Source organism: Ornithodoros turicata, chromosome 6 (genome assembly GCF_037126465.1).
Source record: "Ornithodoros turicata isolate Travis chromosome 6, ASM3712646v1, whole genome shotgun sequence".
Lineage (NCBI taxonomy): Eukaryota > Metazoa > Arthropoda > Arachnida > Ixodida > Argasidae > Ornithodoros > Ornithodoros turicata.
In genome coordinates, this window is record NC_088206.1 from 2,375,447 (window position 1) to 2,391,465 (window position 16,019).

General features: G+C 45.7%; 2 protein-coding genes across 3 annotated transcripts in view; both read left to right on the top strand.

Moving 5' to 3' along the window:
- LOC135398816 (mucin-2-like) overlaps positions 1 to 2,982 on the top strand; it is a 47,506-nt gene extending 44,524 nt beyond the window's left edge. Inside the window, exons 18-19 of the mRNA XM_064630310.1 lie at positions 70 to 212; positions 1,041 to 2,982. Coding sequence (XP_064486380.1) covers positions 70 to 212; positions 1,041 to 2,882 — 1,985 coding nt within the window. The 3' untranslated portion in view covers positions 2,883 to 2,982. The remainder of the gene's footprint in view (positions 1 to 69; positions 213 to 1,040) is intronic.
- Positions 2,983 to 14,060: 11,078 nt separating this feature from the next.
- LOC135398817 (transcription factor AP-2-epsilon-like) overlaps positions 14,061 to 16,019 on the top strand; it is a 210,661-nt gene continuing 208,702 nt past the window's right edge. For both annotated transcript variants that reach the window (XM_064630313.1, XM_064630314.1), the window contains exon 1: positions 14,061 to 14,254. The gene's annotated coding sequence lies outside the window, so the exon portion shown is untranslated. The remainder of the gene's footprint in view (positions 14,255 to 16,019) is intronic.

A 16,019-nucleotide genomic window follows, 5' to 3' on the forward strand; every position in this document is an offset into this window, starting at 1 on the left:
TTGTGTTCAGGTGGTGGTGCTTAATGATATTATGTCAGCTGATGCTCGTCTAATTTGCCATTTCTACAGTACCTACAACAACAGAAAAAGGCAGCACGTTTTCGGAATCCCCTGCTCCAGAAAGCACTATTACAACCACCGTAGGAAAGGTGTCGACGACAAGTGGACGTTACTTCAATGAAACACCTACTATCACCACAGAGACGCCGACGGTAAATGTCCTTATAAAATGCTACAGGACAAAAAAAAAAAAAAAAAAAAAAAAACGCTTGCGTTATACTAATGCAGTGGCTCGGCGGGAACCAGGGAACGGTAACAATAAGGGAAGCGGAAACACATGGCATGGTCCTCCATTACTGGAAAGAGAAACGAAAAAACTCCGAAAAACTCTAAAAACTCCGAAACGCATGATGTTCGGCTATACTTTCTCCGATGCGATAGCTCCACAATATCCGCGTCAATTATCACGAACTTTGGTAAATTCGGGACGCGCCTTACATTGGTGGAGTGAAAAAGAGACCTTTAGTTGACAAATTTCCGAGTTCAGATAGTAAAAACTGACATGACAAAACTTAATTTAGATGACATTCACATCAGGAGGTGGCAAGAACATAGAAGAAGAACAAATGCCGTTGACAGCGTAATTCTAGGTAGCGTAGTTTTTTTTATTATAATTGAATGACACGCTATGTGGAGTTCCCTGTATACGCCAGTCGCACGCATTTGGCCGACAGCAAATAGACTGGGGGGGGGGGGGGGTATGTTCATTCAAAAAGAACGGGAGGAAAGCCTGGGGAACAGCCTGGGTTCTCCGATTATGCAATAAACCAATTCCAGGTTCTTGCATTATTTTATTTCGATTTTTAAGGTGCCCATGAACGGCCAAAGCGCCTCACGAATGATACACCAAAAATGTGAAATGTTTTCTTTAATAACACAGCGTACTACATAAGTTAGCACATGACGCGCATGCAGATAGGGTACATGTTAACACATAAGTTCTGCCCTACTAACATACCTTCTCAAATGTTTGCACGCAGACACGTGCCCTTACCACGGTACCAACAAGCGCTCGGCTGAACATCTCCACGGGCGAGGTCCCAGCTATTGTTAGCGAAGAGACGAGAACGCCCACAACGGAGTTCCCCACGACGCCTAGTGACCACCTCACGATGCTTTACATAATCTTGAAGTACAACCTAACCGTGCACGGAGTTGAACGGTGGGTTATTCATGACATCTTCGAGGACGTCCTTTCCAAGGGTACCAAGGAAAGTTTCGACCTTCTCGTGCTCGTCTTCAAAGCGTTGAAGGATTCTTGCGTCCTGTTGGGCCCCAATGACCGAATGACGGTGGCTTACGAACTTGCCTACTTTCTCAAGAAGTATTCGGAGCGCGTTCCACGCCACATTGTCGTTGAAGCCGTCAGCCTATTTCTCTGTATTGTCGACCATCCGAAAATTATCCGATTACTTCTCGAAGAAGAGAACACCGTTATAACCATAGCTGAAAAGATATATACGGAGCTCTACGTCGAAGACGTGTACAAGCTGTTACACATCATCTACATCGGCAGAAATATGACGGCTGAACGAACTTCGCCCTGTGCTGGAATCTTATGCGAAGAAGTGCCCGATACTCTGATGGACACCATAGATATGCTGGTGGAGAAGTACTTCCCCAACTCTCCGCCTCAGAAAAGGTGGCTTATGCTCGACATCGCAAAGGCTCTCAACCTACAGCCTGAACAAGGTGAGGAGGAACACGAGCTCGTTTACTACAAGCTCCAGGACTATCCGGTCATTCTCGAAGAACTGCGGGATCCCTGGGCGTCGCCGAAGGAAAAGAGGTTTCTCTTTGTCAAGTTCTTCAACGAGATACGCAAATGGGTTAGAGCAGATCACCGTCTCAATGTAGATGACGTTGAAGAAGTTTGGTACATGGCCAATCGCAGTCTTCCAGTGGAAGCAGTCCGGTCCTACATTCAACTCCTGAAAACTTACCATCGAAACAAAACGCCGCTAATGACACGCGAGCGAATCCGTCTGATACGACTAGCCCTGCGATGCGAACGGGAATGCCCGGGCTTAACCCCCAGCGACCTTCACAATTTCATCTTTGCCCTGTGTAACTTCGGCGTCCGCGACGGTATTGACCTCCCTGCTGAAATACAGAGCGACCTATCTCGGTTCATCCTGTTACTGAAGAACATGTACATCGACGCCATATCGCTGAGACATTGGAAACAAATTCAAGACATCAACTTTAAAATTAGAGACTACAGCAGGTTCAAGTATCACGACGAAGCAGAGTTGAAGTTCATCGCAAACTGGCTCCAGACGCCAATCCACTTCGAGATACTTGTTCAGAACAAGACGGGAATCAAGTATGGCTCCGTGACGCGTAACATATCTTCTATACCGAAACTGTTACAAGCGTTCAATGTTGAACTACGACCCGACGTCAAGTTTGTCCTGGCGGACAACCTTCTCACTAGTTACGACTACGTGTTTCACCACATGGGCCCTTCGACGAAAAACACGTTGAAAATTGTGCTGCTTGTTGTTCACGGCGTCGGAAGGACAACGAAACATCAGAACAACCTGATACTTTCGATCTTGAACAAGTGCATCGATGTTGGAGAGCCTTGCTTTAACGTCTCCCGTAAGAGCGACTTGGTAAAGATGAACATCATCCTCGAAAATATGAATCTTTCACACGGATCTTCACTCAAGAAAGAAGTGGCGAGAAAGTTGAAAGCAGCAGCTAAGAAGGCTGGCCTCAGAGTGGATCCGTCCCTGGTCTCGCCTCGGAGTTCGCAGTGGTCGCGAGTAAAACAAGCTGTCCTAGTTCCCTCTGGAGTAAAAGGAGTGAAAGGGTAGATATCTGGTCTTTTATTCCACAACTGAAGGACAAGTTGGCGTAGCTCTTACAATCCTAGCTATAAGGCCATGTAATAAAGACCTCCTTTATTTTTCGGTATCATCATGTGTTGGTGCATGGAATTGACGGCGAAATAGTGGCCCTATACAAGGACTGGAAGTACCTTAGCTTTTTTTGCGTTCGTGCGGATTAAAATGCGCGCGTTTTTGTGACGCGTTCACGCCTTGGAAAGCCTTACTTCTACGCTGTGCTCATAGGTGGCAGCACATTTGCCAACTCTGTCTCCTCTGTTTCAAAGCCCCACTGCGGTCCCGCCTATAGATAGTGCGCTATAGATTAAAATAATGCAATTTGGGACTTGAGTGTTTTGAGAAGACGGAAATAAAGTGTTCCTACATGCCAGACTTAAAATGGCAACATCGACGCAAGACATTTACGCTATATCCTGGCCGCCACAATACTATTGTGTACCGACGCGTGTGAGGCAATCTACACATTGCTTTTCTCGTTTTAGTTTCTCTCTCTTCGAAACTACAAATAAGTAAAAAACGCAATCACTTTTGTGGTCGCAAAGAAGTAGTGTTGCACCGACACGAATTTGAAATGACTTTTTTTTTAGCTGCTGCAAAGTTTCGCAGTATTGCGCAATGTTCTCACGATCTGGAAATATGTAGTTCGCGTGACTTTGGTATCCCGGTGGTTTTACAGGTACGTGCTACTAAACACTGTGTAATTATTTTGCTGGATAACTGAGCTTTTTCAAGGATTACATGTACAAGGGTTACATGTACAAGGATTACATGTACAAGGGTTACATGTACAAGGATTACATGTACAAGGGTTACATGTACAAGGATTACATGTACAAGGGTTACATGTACAAGGATTACATGTACAAGGATTACATGTACAAGGGTTACATGTACAAGGGTTACATGTACAAGGATTACATGTACAAGGATTACATGTACAAGGGTTACATGTAAGGCACTTTCCATGCCGCGCCGCGTTCGGAACATACGCGGCGAATTAGGAGCCTTACTTTATCCCTTCGAGAGCTGCGGAGATCGGACTCTTTCTTGTCAGACGGCAAATTGAACGGCATTCCCAGCGAATGTCATTCGTACCGAATGTCATTCGTCTGTGTTGCATCGAGCTACACGAAGAAAAGGAATGTCATTCGCAAATGATGTGCTGGATGATTAAGACACCATGGCCAAACATATGAAGCGGTATACAGGTACGTTTATGTCTTTATTTTTTTTTCCTCGAAACTGACGAAACATTAGATTATTTCGCAAAATCGTTGCGTTTTGGACGGCGTTGTTGGCTAATCTCACGAGCCAAAACAAGTATAAGAAGCCTAACTGGAACATCACTTGGCAACATTTCTACTGGGAATGAGGGTAGTTCTCTGAAAAACAGCGTTAAGCCTTCCTTCCTTCCGTGTCAGAAGTAATTAAACACCTGATAAAATATTGGAGAACAACTTTTCATTCGTCTTGAATTTCACCTAACGGTTTATCTTTGTTTTCTTTTTTTTTTTTGCTACCTCTGTACTGATAAGGGAATGCAGTCGGTGTGAGAGGAAAAAGCGAATTTTCGAGAGTATAGCAAGCCATTAGACTTTGGCTGACCTCTCTCACTCCTTATCCAGAAGAAGAAGGAAGAGAATGAGATCTTCGAACTCATCCGCATGTAATGCAATTAATGTAATCTAATGTCATTCAGTGCAAATGTCATTCAATTTGCCGTGTCCTGCTAACCACAGCTCTTGGCAGTCTTGCAACGCGGGAACGGGGGAGACAGACGCCACTGCTTACGATGACGTTACCTGTACCCTTGGAGGATCCGAAATTTAATATAGAGCTTCGCGGAAAATTCGTAGAGGCACGTCATTGTCAGTGTTGGCATTTGTACATTTCGTACTGTGACTGTCGCACAGCAAATTGAATGTCATCCCCGGCGAATTACATTCGTTCCGTGTAACACGGTGAACTCCAACGGCAGTATACGTGAGAATTAGTTCGAGGAACTCATTCGCTTTTTCCTCTCGCACTGACTGAATTAGCAAAAACAACAACGATAATCCGCTAGGAGACATTAAACACGAATGAAAAGTTGTACTCCAATGTTTTATCACGTATTTAATAGCTTTTGACACGAAGGAAGGAAGGCTTAACACTGCTTTTCAGAGAACTATATCCTCGTTCCCATCGACTTCCACGCCCGTGCGATTGACACATCGCACGTAGGCTTCCAACTTGTCTTGGCTCGCGATACTTAGCCAACTAGAGCGCCGTCCAAAATACAACGATTTTGTGAAGTAACCTAATTTTCCCTGTAGTTTCAAGAAAAAGAAATGAGAACATTGCGAACGAAGCTGTATATAACTTCGTGTGTTCTGCCCTGATACCACCTTAATCATTACAGTGACATCTGCGCGAGAATGTAGAAGGGGTCAGTGACGGCTGAACGATACAATGAACGAGGCTCGCTCCCAGCGATTTCACGAGGGTTGCCTGGGATGCAGATACCGTCTTCCTTCACAACATCATTTCCGAATGGCATTCTTTTTCTTCGTATAGCTCGATGCAGTACAAACAAATGACATTCGGTGCGATAAATGTCATTCAATTGGCCGTGTCACAGACTCAGTACGGTTGACACGAATTGATTTATAATAAGAAATAAAATATTTTTTTATACCGTAGTAGCACTCTATATAGACTCTAGTTTTTGGGAGCCGTTTCTTCAAGATCAGCTCCAGCCGCGACACAGAGGTTAGGGTGACCGCTGTCCACATTGGTGGTGCCCATTTTTTCTCTCTCTCTTTTCTTTTCCACTCTCTCACTCACTCACTCACGCCTGGGAGGTGGCGCGAGTTCCAATCCTGGCACAGCCTGTGCTGTCTGAGTTTTTTTTTCCTGGACGTTGCGGTAGACTTTCCAGACGACTGTCGGCAGAGTTCTCCCTGAAGTCGGCCCACGACGCATACTGACCCCCCCTCCCTGTCCCCTACTCCTTCCCGTTGTCCTCTCTCCACCTGTCCACGTCTGTACACTGCTCATATAGCTACAGTTGCTTCGCGGCGCCAACACGGACTTTAAAAAAAAAATAACACTTCCGCCAATTCTCGGGTCCCGTATATACACGAACGCGATATACCCTTACAAGTAAATTGCGACGAGAAATCAGACTATACAGTCTCGATAGCATCGCACGATGACCTCTATACTTGAGGCCATATATATTCGAAGAAACATATATACAGCCGGCCTGGCCTGCAAGAATGGGGTCGTTACTTCCTGGCTATCGAGCTAGCGGCGCCACGCTGTCTGGCCCGATCTTCCAGAGGGAATTCCTGACCGGTTCTTGCGTCTCTGGTATGGCTGCCTATGATCGCGGCTGTGTTCTATAGACTCTCGTATCGCTTCCAAGACTCGATGCGCCGCTTTGCATTATAAATGAACGTGCGAGAGACACCTCTTCCTCTTGAGATAGTAACGTTATATATGTGGACTACATTTGTCACTGAAGGACATTCGAGAAGTCTTATTTCGGGAGGCGAGAAGGAACGGGTTGGTAAAGATGCCGTACGTAACGGTAACTGGGTACGGCTCGATAGGGTTAATGGACTCGATAACGGCTTTTGCTCCGTTTGAATTTTGCACCTATACTCGTGTTGTGAAACGTTACGGGGCTGATATAGAATTTATTGATGATATATATATATATATATATATGTTCAGGCAGAACTCGGGTTCTCGGCAAAATTGATAGGAGTATAGGATATAGGGAATCACATGCAGTGGCCAGCACAGCGGTAGAGAAATCATGCTCTCGTTCTCGAAGTGAAATTATATTGAAATGTAATATCAGAGCTAATTACCGCCGAGAAAAAGACTTACCAGTTTTTGTGTGTGTATGTATGAGAGAGAGAGTGAGAGAGATACTCCGTCACGCTGGAAGGGCCAAGGTACGGGAAACTTTGTAAACCGTTTCTTTGATCATCTAGACATTTACAAACCCCTGAAAGTACTGCTGCTTTTGAGCTTCTCTTGACCCATCCACACCCTCAGACATAAAATTCGTGCTTTTGAGTTCTTATTTCCGCGCTCTTAAGCAAAGAGACACACTGTTACTTTGCCGAGATTTAGCTTAAACGCAGTGTCATTAAATGTCACCCAACTCCAAAACGAACTGCCGTGTTAAAACAGTGAATATCGTCTTGTGAATCAGCGTGAAAGGCATTGTATATAGGTGTGGCACCCACCGCGTCCCGAACGTCAGATTTTGATGCCATTAACCTCCAATGCAGACACTTATGTCTTCAAGCTCAGGGTCAGATGCCTTTGTAATGCAACCCTTTACATTCGTGCAATATAACGTCGTTGTGGCCGCCTCATTCCCAGGGGAATCCCCCTTGAGCGACGTTCACAGTGGATTAATCGTGAAATCCGAGATGCTCCTTCATTGCATGCCGATACGTCATCCGTCAAACTTCACCTTTAACAAAGCACGACCAAGGTTATGATCACGAGCATCCCAAGCGGATGAAATCGTTGACAGTTATTGCAACAACAGCGGATCGATCTAAATCAAGCGGACCACATGCCCGACTTGCGTCTTATTTGTCCTTTAAAGTTCGCGACACTACACACGTAAAGGCAAAATTATGGCCGCCAGAAGGCGAAACGAGCTTTAAGTGGTTGGCAATAGAGGGCATGACGTTTCTGAAATAGACCAACAGAAGCATTGAGTGATTTGATTGCGTGATATTAGATCGTTTCCGTAATGGACTGGAGGACGAACATAACATTTAAGGCTTCGTGATACCCGTACCATTTCGACTGGCCGCGGTGTCGGTAACGTATCTCCCAAGATGGCGGGTTAGGGTGAGGACGACAACTATAGTTGTTGGCGTAGTACACTTTGCTTAGATACATCGTCTTACGACAAGGACGTCGAATACCATGTGCTGAGACCGCAACGCATTTTAGAGAGTACAGCAGCATCACTCATTATCGTGGCATATCACAGGGGTTCATTAAAAGGCAGTGACTCTAGCATCTCTTGCCGGGTCCGCATCAAGATTAAGCATCGGATTCGTGTTGAATCGAAATATGCGAGCGGCACAAAATAATGCTGTTGTTTTAAAGGAGCATGAGAGGACTGGAAGGAGCGTGAAAAAAACAAAATAAAGAAAGCAAGAAAATGATAGGAGGAGTGCATACATATATATTAGCAGGGATATAAGTATAGAAATGAAATTAATGCGATGACAATGAGTTAGCATTAGATGCATTCGTCTTCTAATTGCTCCATGCAGAATGCATACCTAGACCACACCACACCACCATACCACACCACACGAGGGACACCACATGCAGCCATGACACATATGACATACGCCACAAGACATGATACAGAAACTCAGCCGCTCGCGAAGCTCTCGGAGAACGTGCGAGACACGTCTGAAAACGTCCAGAGACGAGGCGTAATTGACGACGGCTCAGGCTCCGAGCTGCCGTCGCACCGCGTTTCCACGTGACGGAGAATAGCGAATCAGCTTGCGGAGCGCAGCCTGATTCGCTATTCTCCGTCACGTGCCGCGCTGTAGACGGACATCTCGGTCACCCCGCTACGACGCCGGCTTCCCTTCGAAATGGGGCTTCTAATGTTCACGCATTAAAATTACGAGCGCAATCCTGGTGTGCAAGCTTTAAAACTCGCGGGGCAGAGAAGCTCCTTCGCTCGGCTGCACAGCGACGTCATATCAGTCACAGCCTCCTATACAGGAGGCTATGGATCAGCGTCACGTCACTCCCTAACAGGAGGAGTGAGAGGGCGCGGTCCAGACGCCCACACCGCTGCGGCATCTCTATTCTCAAGGCCGTGCTCTGATTGGTGGTGTAAGGTACGACGTTTTCACTTTTTTCCCGAGAGAGAATTCCGGCATACTCTCAACACCCGGCATCTGCTCTTGTCATGCATTCCATCGGATGGCTGTCAAACCGCGCCACCATTTCGCGTGGAACTTTCGACTCCGTGCTCAGGGGTCAACGAGGGATGAAATGACACCTTAGCTTCACACACCCCCTTTTTTTTTTCTTTATCGCATCACCACCGCCTTAGTTTCGACATCGACTGGAACGGTCGCGGTCGTATAGAAAAACACGAGGTAAACGAAGAAAACCTTATAGTCTTTGGGGTCTGGTTTCTTCCTTCCCCGTGTCTCACGGTTAATGTGTATCGATCTTCCCTGAAAGGATATGTCGTGCTCATACTGGACGAAAATAGACAAGACGGATGCAATTGTAAAATGCACTTAGTCTCTTTTAGCAGCAGATGGATTGCGTAGGAACTCGAACTTTCGTACCGACAGATATTTTGCCGGCCCACTTCTATTTCTTTGGAACACCTCGTATTTTGCGGCGGAGTGTAAAATAATAGGTAGTTACGGAAAGAGGATATAAATATAATTAAGCAAGATTGATGGGCGTGACTGATTTCTTCCTCAGCGACATAAGTAAGCTCGCGATAAACGGGATGCCCTCTTTTGCTTCTGGGGTTGTTTGCACTGTATATACGATGTCCGTGAGAAACAACGTAAACCGTGAGGCGGACCACCTTACGTGAAAGAATAGAACAGGCAGAAACAAATCAAAGGTTGCAGTGACGGATCACTGGAAGACGGTCACGAAGCTGAGGCATGAATTTTTCGATTAAAGTACGCGAAAAAAAAAGTACCCGTTTCCTATGTAATCAAGATTGCTTTATTATAGTGGTGTTGCACGTGATTCAGTTGTTTGGATATCGAATGCCTGCAAAGCGTGTTCAATCATGTTACTTTCTTTACGTTGTGTCTGATATTGGCACTGTTCACGTTATATTTCACATACAATGTTTGTGTAACATTCGTAATTGTGTGCAATATTTAGTGTAGAATACTCTAGAAGAACAAGATGGGCGTTGATATTATTTTCCACAGCTCATGAACTTCTTGATCCAGAGTGTTGATATTTGCAGATATTATCTGCATGTAACATTCTGTATATTTTCGAAATTTGTAGATATATATTTTTGTTCAAGATACAGGCGTATTTTCATGAGGTTTCTGCTGTTTGCACCAATGTTTTTTTTTCTTTTTTGTCCCAAAATTAATTTTGGAAATACATGTATAGCTTTGTTTCTGAAACTTACACCACTCGATAGGGCATTCATTTGGCTACATTTTCCTATATAGCAACATATATTTCGAATTGATACTGACACAAAAAATATATATTTGTCAAACCACCCGAAAATGTCCAGTTTTGCGGCGGGAAGGACCGAGTTAAAGGAGCAGTGAAAGCCCCATCCATATGTATTTCATTTGGTCTGTTTTCCTACTTTCTCTACTGTTTACGTGTTTTGGAGTAGCGTGCCCATGCTTTGTCGGGACTCACAGCAGTCAATCAATTAATTTTTGGGCTGCGGCCAATAATGTCTCGCGTAAGAACGATTATCGGCGCTGACTTTCTTCAAGTCCCCTCAACTCCTTCGAGGTGCCCGTAAGTGAAGGAATGACGTCACCCCCATGACACCTGGAATTCGCACACCAGAGGGAATGAGACATTCATGGAACGCTCATAATAACTGTAGAAAGCATGCTGGCGAAGAGATAGATACGGTAGACCTACCCGGAATAGGAAGCAATCCAAGCACACGCGATGACAAAACAAACGCACTTCGCACACGAAGCTCAGTGGAAGACACACACTTGGATTGGATTGGATTGGATTCGATACCGAGGATGACGAAGCGGAGTTCACGCGTTGAAAGGTCGTGGCCGTATCCACCGTACTACGATCATGGCGGCTCCCACACTTCGACGGTGAAAGGAGGTATGTCACCTCAGTTCAAGCCTTTTTGCTCTCCCCCATTACTCTCTCTCCCAGCCTCTCTCCTTGTGATTTCTATGGAGACATTGCGACTGCGGATGGTACGTCACGCCAGGAGACTGGGCCGGGCCGCCAAGGCTACGCCGCGCTGTACATGGCTTGTTTTTGAGGGCATTGTTACAATTGCACCGTGTCTTTTAGCGCAAAAACTTTGCATGTTGGCTGTTCATATGCTATGTGAGTAAAGCAGATTTCGAGCAATGAGAAGTGTCCAATTCATTGACCCTTTAAAAACAGTATCCGCCAGCCTTTGCGGATCGATTGGAAACGTAACGTAACGTAATTGGTCCTGGCGCACTATAATCTTGGTTGCTTCTGCGCCATAAAAACTGCAATCACCATCATCATCATCATCGCGTAACGCAACATGACCAATCTCGCAACACGATGTGCTGAGCTTTGAGTGCGCGTTAAAGAACTCTCGGGTGGGCATAACTAATCCACGTGTCATACATCAACCACTGTGAATTCGCTCATATTATCATGGTTCTTTCGTAGACGTAAAGTCCCTACACTGTAAACTGAAAAACACCCTTATGGGTGTAAATGGCTTGTCCCATAACTCACACCACTTTTTACACCGTATGGTCTGGAACACCCTTTTTAGAGGGTGTATTCTGTGTAAAGCACCATTTGAAAGGGTGCTTTTCCTTGAAAATGATTTCTTTTGCACCCCTTAAGCACCCTTTTAGGATGGTGTAAGATTGTTAAACACCCTCCTAAAAGGGTGTATAAAGGGTGCAAAAGACGGCATTTTCAGGGAAAACCACCATTTCAAAGGGTGTTTTACACAGAATACACCCTCTAAAAAGGGCGTTCCAGACCATACGGTGTAAAAAGTGGTGTGAGTTATAGGACAAGCCATTTACACCCATAAGGGTGTTTTTCAGTTTACAGTGTAAATACAATCACACCATTATCTCCCTGCAAGTTCTGAGCCGTTCACGACCCAAGGGATGGTTGATTAGCGTCTCATAAAGACTCATGCCTTTCATCCCTCCATTAGTGTTTAACCACTTACGATCCTAACGAGTTCCTCGTGCTGACGATTACCCGCAACAATGGGCAAGCGCGACGAGGAAGGCACACGGGGCAATTATTTCTTAGCTATCACGATAATTATGCTGAACGATAATCGCTCCGTTGTGGCTTCGATTGGTTATAGAATGCGGTTTATAATGCGAATTTTGTCGCATCTCATAACGGTGTACTACTGTATGTAAAAATAGGCGCGATTATCAAAGACGTAATAGAACGTGTCACATTAAGTCGAATAGATGTTACTATAAAAGGAGGCGAAACCATTTTCTTTTATAGCCATTCCCCCCCACCCTGGTTCGATAGCCGTCCCCCCGGCTATTATAAAATTCATCATTGAATAATTGCAGGTTGTCCGGGGTTGGACAGGTCTTGCTCTGTAGACTCGCCTCCGTCTTGCATGTTCTGCTACATAGGGGAGCCATTTTTTTTTTCGTTTTCTTTTTCTTGCGTGCTCTTTCGGGTATTACTCGCCTTTTTTCTTTTTTCGTTTTGCGTTGGTTCGGCTCTGACTAGCTTTATTTTCAATGCGTTCCGCTTCTGCAGAATAGGGCTACCTGGTGAGAGATTGGAGAAGCTGTTAGCAAACGCTTTTATTGACACCATCGCTACCTGGGTCGCTGGGTCGATACGGCGTCCATTCCTCGATGATAACTCCAAGGCTAAAGGCTAAGAGTCGTTGCGTTCGAATCCTATCACCGCTGTCTGAGGGCTTCCTTGAGCAGGCTTTCCAGACGGACGTCGCCAGACAGCTACACCTGAAGTTGACCCAAGAGGCACACTAATCGTCCTGTCTCCTTCCTGCTGTCCTCCCTCCATCTGCTCACGTCTGTACACCGCTCGCTGCCACATTTGTTCCGCTATGCTAACAAGGTCGTTAAAATGAAACCGTCTCTTGACATGTAGTGCGCAGTGAAATATAGAATCGGGATGCTACGTAATCCAACGTGACTAACATTTTGAACACAAATACGCGCACATATATGGTGAGTGAGTGAATAAATGTGTGAATGTGTGAATATGGTGAGCATAAAAGGGGGTGAACATGAACCATAACCGAAAAAAAAAAAAGAAAAAGAAAAAGCTTGAGTCAAAACTGCGTTCCTTGCTCGCAGCATGTCTCGAGTGCTTTACAGAGTTGTGCTCCTGTTTTCGAAGCTTAGGTTAAAAAAAGTTGTAAATATCAGGAGTAAAAGGGAGGAGTAAATCAGGAGTGCATATTTTGGGTCACACATTTTGGGTCGAGCTCAATCGCGCCACTTGGCCCGCAAAAGCAGAACTGTATAGTATGGCAACATGTTGCAAGTGCCGCAGCGTATAGGACTGCGGACCACCTGCAGTTCTTTTGACGCGCGCCGGAAATCTCCGACACACGGCGCTGGAAGCAATGTTTACCTCCCTCACATTGCTACCGTCCTCGGCCGGGATCGAACCCGCGATCTTGAGCTCAGCACAAGCCAACAGGTTACCGATTGAGCTACCGAGGGGGGCTGCTGTCTGACTGGCAGTTTCTACCTTAATCAGCATTGATAAGGAGATACCGTTGCCTTCGGGGTCTGCAATCCACACTGGGCAGACAAACGTTACGTCCCAAGCATCAAAATGTACTGAAAGTCGAGTGCAATAGGGGTGGACGGGTAGGAGGAAGGCCTTGAACAGACTCGTGAAACTAAAGAACATTGATAAGACACATACCGTCCACCCCTATTGCACTCGACTTCCAGTACGTTGTGCTGCTTGGGGTGTAACATATCACAGCATTTCGGGACTGCAACGCTGCATCAACTACGTCCCCTTTCTTAGTCATGTTTTAGAGATAAGCGCACTCCTACCTACTGATAAAACGGTCTGACGATGACAGCAGCCCGCGTCCCCCAGGAGGCTGCGACTACCCAAGCAGCACAATGTACTGAAAGTCGAGTGCAATAGGGGTGGTCGGTATGTGTCTTATCGATGTTCCTTAGTTTCACGAGTCTGTTCAAGGCCTTCCACCTACCCGTCCACCCCTATTGCACCCGACTTTCAGTACATTTTGCTGCTTGGGTAGTGGTGATAGACCGAACGAGTCATCAGGTAAAAAAAAAATATAGATAAGATATATTCTTGCTCTACTTTCAAATCGCTTGGGAGAGGAGGATTGTACCGAGGGTGCACAGCAACGTGTGTTTGGCCTAGCACAGCCGTTATCGGGATTCGAACTTGGGTCACCTCGTAGTCTCTGGCTTCCACTATCCCGACGGCCATCCAAGGAAATAACGACAAAGCGGTAGTTATGCTAGTGCTATCGTAGACGAGTGCGCGAGTGGAAGTGACATGGTCGACAAAGTGACGACGTCTGTGTGACAAGCGCTAACCATTCTTTGGGACATATATTGCAAGAAATGAAGGTATGTTACCGTCTTTCTGGATAAGAGGGTTGTGTCAAGGATACAATGTAGTCGTTCCCGTGTGCTAGGTGTGTGTGTGTTGCCGAGTCCCTTGTTTTACTTTCCCAATTTTGTAGCGTTATCGCGTTTCGTTTCAGTCGTGTGGGATGCAGTTCGGTAGGTTGTACGTGTGAGGACGTAATGTTTTTTTCATTAGAGAGTTTTAGTACATGGTACGCTATCGCCTTTGCGTACGTAATGGCTGGCGTTGATGGGTCTGCGCACGCCCATAACAGAAAGAGAGCTTCGCGCAGTGCGCAGAACCAACACCTACGCACCACCTTACGTACGCAGAGGCGATAGCGTAAAACTCTCTATTTATTTTGAACGGCAAAGGGTGTAACAAAAAAAAGTGAAGTCACCAGAGCAAACTAACCGCACTTGTAGCCTCTGGAACTAGATTTAAGAAAAATCTTTGCGGAACAGCACCGCAAGCGATACTGCCCCGACGACCAGAGTGAAGGTAACAGTCACGCGGTAATTACTACGGAACGTATATGACGGTATTTCCTTTGATTCTTTTTAATGAAGTAACGTTTCCATATTTGCTGCGGTATTATTACAAAACGTTTCTCGGGAAAGAAGTATTAAGGGCCGATGACGGCCACCGGAAGTCATGTACAGCTCCCTGCAACATTAACGTGAACGCGACGAGGGCCGGCGGAGCAGTTGGAGAGCCACCCTATATCGCCGCTATGTAGAACTAGGGAAAGAGCTGTATGGGCTATCCCACTCATGCTTGGGGGTGTTTGTCGAGAAGCAGACGCTCCGCTCCGAATGTGCGGAGGAGGCTTCTCTACGAACACCCCCAAACACGAGTGGGAGAGCCCACAACGCTTTCTCCCTGTAGCTCTACGTAGCGGCGATATAGAGTGGCTCTCCAACTGCTTCGCCAGCCGTCGCCGCGTTCAAGTTAACGTTGCAGGGAGCTGTACATACCTTTCACGCTCTGCTCCACCTTCGTATCGCGCGCAGTATGCTACACAGCACTGCAGGCTTTCCTAAACTTGTTGATTTCTAGAAATAATTCCAGAAACGAAATTTGGTTTTATGCGTGAAGGAAAGACATTACTCGTCATGTCCGCGTCACATTATAGACAAAGAAATGAGAGCGTTGCTCAAAACTCTGCTTCTTTCATGAAGCAGTTTATCAGGAGTCACCGTGCAAAATAAAATAATTTTGTCACTATACACTTTCATTTACAAAAACGCTCGCAAATTTTACAAAATTCAGTCCTGAACGGTGCAGCGTAACCGACCTTTACTGGTGTGACTTAATCAGATCAGAGTGACAGCATCAGCGAAGCGAGAAGCCGCTCTCTGGCCTCATTTTCCAGAGGAAATTCGTCTTCTAGAGATATGACGTACAGGTCTACCTGCACCTCATCTATGAGGTGCTCTACTCTATTGATTAATTGATAATTGATTGATAGGTGATTACTCTATGACGTACTCTGTACGAGTACGTCATAGAGTAACATCAACGGCTCTCACAAGAAGAGAATGACATCGAGGTAGCGACAGAATGGGCTAGGAATGGAACATATTTTAACCTAGGTTGGTCACGGATGTTCAGTGTAAGGGCAACAGGAAATTTATATGCACGGTTATCATGCGACGTTGCTCAGGTGCAATATAAAGTCCCGCGTTATTCTTACCATTATCAATGCAGTCGATGCCATCGGAAGGGGGCGAATTGCAGCCCAAGCAACCTCTCAACAAGCGA